This window comes from Echinops telfairi, unplaced genomic scaffold (genome assembly GCF_000313985.2).
Source record: "Echinops telfairi isolate 266 unplaced genomic scaffold, ASM31398v2 ScPeMD7_18;HRSCAF=68, whole genome shotgun sequence".
NCBI lineage: Eukaryota > Metazoa > Chordata > Mammalia > Afrosoricida > Tenrecidae > Echinops > Echinops telfairi.
Genome location: NW_022103915.1, coordinates 83,611,285 through 83,614,200, shown reverse-complemented (window position 1 = coordinate 83,614,200; position 2,916 = coordinate 83,611,285). Strand labels below are relative to the sequence as shown.

Below are 2,916 nucleotides of genomic sequence, written 5' to 3'. Positions count from 1 at the left end.
CCCCACGGTTCACAACAGCCAACCTGATGGCAACTTAGTACACAATCCTGTTGGCCCAGGTGGACCTCGGCAGCTCCGGTGCCTGGGAGCCTGGAAGGCCAACCCCCAGCCAAGCCCTCTCAGTGCAAGAGCCAGAGAAACCCGGGGCTGGAAGAGGGCTGTGCCACCTGAGAGAGCAGGCACTTGTTTGAGGCTTTCACAATCACACCACACATGCCAGAAGGGGGGCGGGAACACACCGCTGCCATTTTCACTTATTAAACACAGTACTGCAGAGCGGAAGGGGCCGCCAAGAGCCCAAACACCAGACGCGTGAAGCATCACCGGGACAGTTTCTGGAGCCTTGGGCCACAGGATGCCTGTTCAATTGGAACATTGGTCACAGATGGATAAGCATGGGTTTACTGGGCCCTACATGCAGTAAGACAGATGGGCCTGCCTTCTCACACACACACGGCCACACAGCCCGAGATGTGCCTTCATGCTCACTTAGCCAGACCAGCGTCACTAATCACATCCTACCTTCATTAAGCCTCCTAGAGGCCGGCCACAAGGTACATGGGACAGGATCTCATCCCCGACTCCAACTCCAACTGACTCCTCGTGGGACCTGCGGTTGTGGGCCCCTCCCGCCCCCTGGCATGCCCCTCACACTCACACCTGGCTCCTTCCCACCCCTTCTGTGCAGGCTCCACTGGCGAGTGCAGGTCCCCTGGGAGTGCTCACCACAGCCCCGGCGCCACGTCCAGACCCTGCGAGTACTCAATGGAGATCTGAGCCAGCTGTCTGTGGGGGTGCGAGACTTTGTGGAACGCAGTGCCCGCCTGTGCCAGCCAGAGAGCATCCACATCTGTGATGGGACCGAGACGGAGAACACTGCCACCCTGGCCCTGCTGGAGCAGCAGGGTCTCATCCGGAAGCTCCACAAGTACAGTAACTGGTAAGCCCCTGGGTCCAGCAGCGCCCGCGATAAGGCCAGTGGCTTGGACGGGAAGCCATTTGGCATGCACCATTTGGACAAAGCCCAGTCCCGCTGGATCACCCCGGTGGACTCAGCAAGTAGGAGAGTTTTGGGGGAAAGAGAGTCAGGAACTGGGATTAGCCTGTGGTTTTCCATTCTTCAACGAAGAAGCAAATATAACTAAGCACTCTGGGCCATCTTTTTAGCTCACAAGTTCAAGTCGTTTTGGGGAGTTATATTTTTGTTTTGTTTTTCCCAGAAGGCTGAATTAGATGGACCAAACCCTTGCAGGGAGGGTAGGAGATGCTATTGGGTGGAAGGAAATAGGCCAACATTCGGACCCTGAAGAAGTGGGCCGGGGATGACCGAGAGCGCTGGCCACCATCTTCCTGAGCCTCCCTCTCCCCCAGCTGGCTGGCCCGCACAGACCCCAAGGACGTGGCACGAGTAGAAAGCAAGACGGTGATTGTAACTCCTTCTCAACGGGACACCATTCCCCTCCCGGCTGGTGGGGCCCGTGGGCAGCTGGGCAACTGGATGTCGCCCGCTGAGTTCCAGCGAGCCGTGGATGAGAGGTTTCCGGGCTGCATGCAGGGTAACTCGTGCGGGGGGGAACAGAGGCAGCAGGGGTCCTGGGGGCCAACCTGGGCTGGAATCCTTCACCCAGGCCCTGTTCTCCCTGACAGGCCGCACCATGTACGTGCTTCCATTCAGCATGGGTCCCGTGGGCTCCCCACTCTCCCGAATCGGCGTGCAGCTCACCGACTCGGCCTATGTGGTGGCGAGCATGCGCATTATGACCCGCCTAGGGGTACCCGTGCTTCGTGCCCTGGGAGATGGCGACTTTGTCAAGTGCCTGCACTCTGTGGGCCGGCCCCTCACTGGGCAGGGTGAGTGAGTACCTGCTCTGCCCAGGGGAGGTCTTCTTGATATCGTAGGGAACTCCAAATTCTTCTTACCCAGAGACCCCCAAGAACCCATCCTCCCTGAAAACCCACGTCCCCAGATGCAGGCCCGCAGCCCGGGCCGAGGCTGAGCTTGCCTACAGAGCAGTAGGCACCAGGTGGAGCAGCAAGGACAGGGGCACGGAGCCGGATACCAGAGGAGGTGGCACCACCACCACCGTTCCCAACGGTCAACTCCTGCCAGTCCCTGACACCCATTCCCCGTGCCCCTGCCAGCAGCCCCATGACCCCGTTGTCCCCAGGGGAGCCAGGGAGCCAGTGGCCGTGCAACCCAGAGAAAACGCTGATTGGCCACGTGCCCGACCAGCGGGAGATCGTCTCCTTCGGCAGCGGCTATGGTGGTAACTCCCTCCTGGGCAAGAAGTGCTTTGCCCTGCGCATCGCCTCTCGGCTGGCCCGCGAGGAGGGCTGGCTGGCGGAGCACATGCTGGTGAGGGCCTGGCGAGGATCCGGGGGCAGCTGGGGGCTGGGCGGTGGGGATGAGGCGAGGCCCGGCCGTCTGCCTGTCTCGCCTCCCCTGCCAGTGGGTACCAGGCTGATGGCAGGAACTCTGCCCGAAGCTTTGGCCCCAGGCTGCTGAACTTGATGGGGCTCCCCCTGGCTGCCACCCCAGCCCTGTTTAGTGACTCACCAGGCCGTCCCTGTCACCCCCCTAGCTGTCCTTGCCCACGACACACTGCCCTGGCCGTTGTCACTGACGCCTTGTCCCCTCTCTCCCCGATGTGCAGATCCTGGGCATCACCAACCCCGCCGGAAGGAAGCGCTACGTGGCCGCCGCCTTCCCCAGCGCCTGCGGCAAGACAAACCTGGCCATGATGCGGCCTGCCCTGCCAGGCTGGAAGGTGGAGTGTGTGGGGGATGACATCGCCTGGATGAGGTTTGACAGCGAAGGTGAGAGCCCGCGGACCATCACATCAGCGTCTCCCCTCCACGGCGCCTACGAGCCTTTCCTGGGCAGCTTGACCACACTGCCCCGTACCTGAGGGCTGG

General features: G+C 61.5%; 1 protein-coding gene across 1 annotated transcript in view; it reads left to right on the top strand.

Annotated features, from left to right (window-relative positions):
• The window catches only part of PCK2 (phosphoenolpyruvate carboxykinase 2, mitochondrial), an 8,603-nt gene that overhangs the window by 1,340 nt on the left and 4,347 nt on the right, over nucleotides 1–2,916 (top strand). The window contains exons 2-6 of the mRNA XM_004698485.2: nucleotides 689–940; nucleotides 1,372–1,556; nucleotides 1,648–1,851; nucleotides 2,169–2,356; nucleotides 2,655–2,817. Of these exons, the coding sequence (XP_004698542.1) occupies nucleotides 689–940; nucleotides 1,372–1,556; nucleotides 1,648–1,851; nucleotides 2,169–2,356; nucleotides 2,655–2,817 (992 nt within the window). The remainder of the gene's footprint in view (nucleotides 1–688; nucleotides 941–1,371; nucleotides 1,557–1,647; nucleotides 1,852–2,168; nucleotides 2,357–2,654; nucleotides 2,818–2,916) is intronic.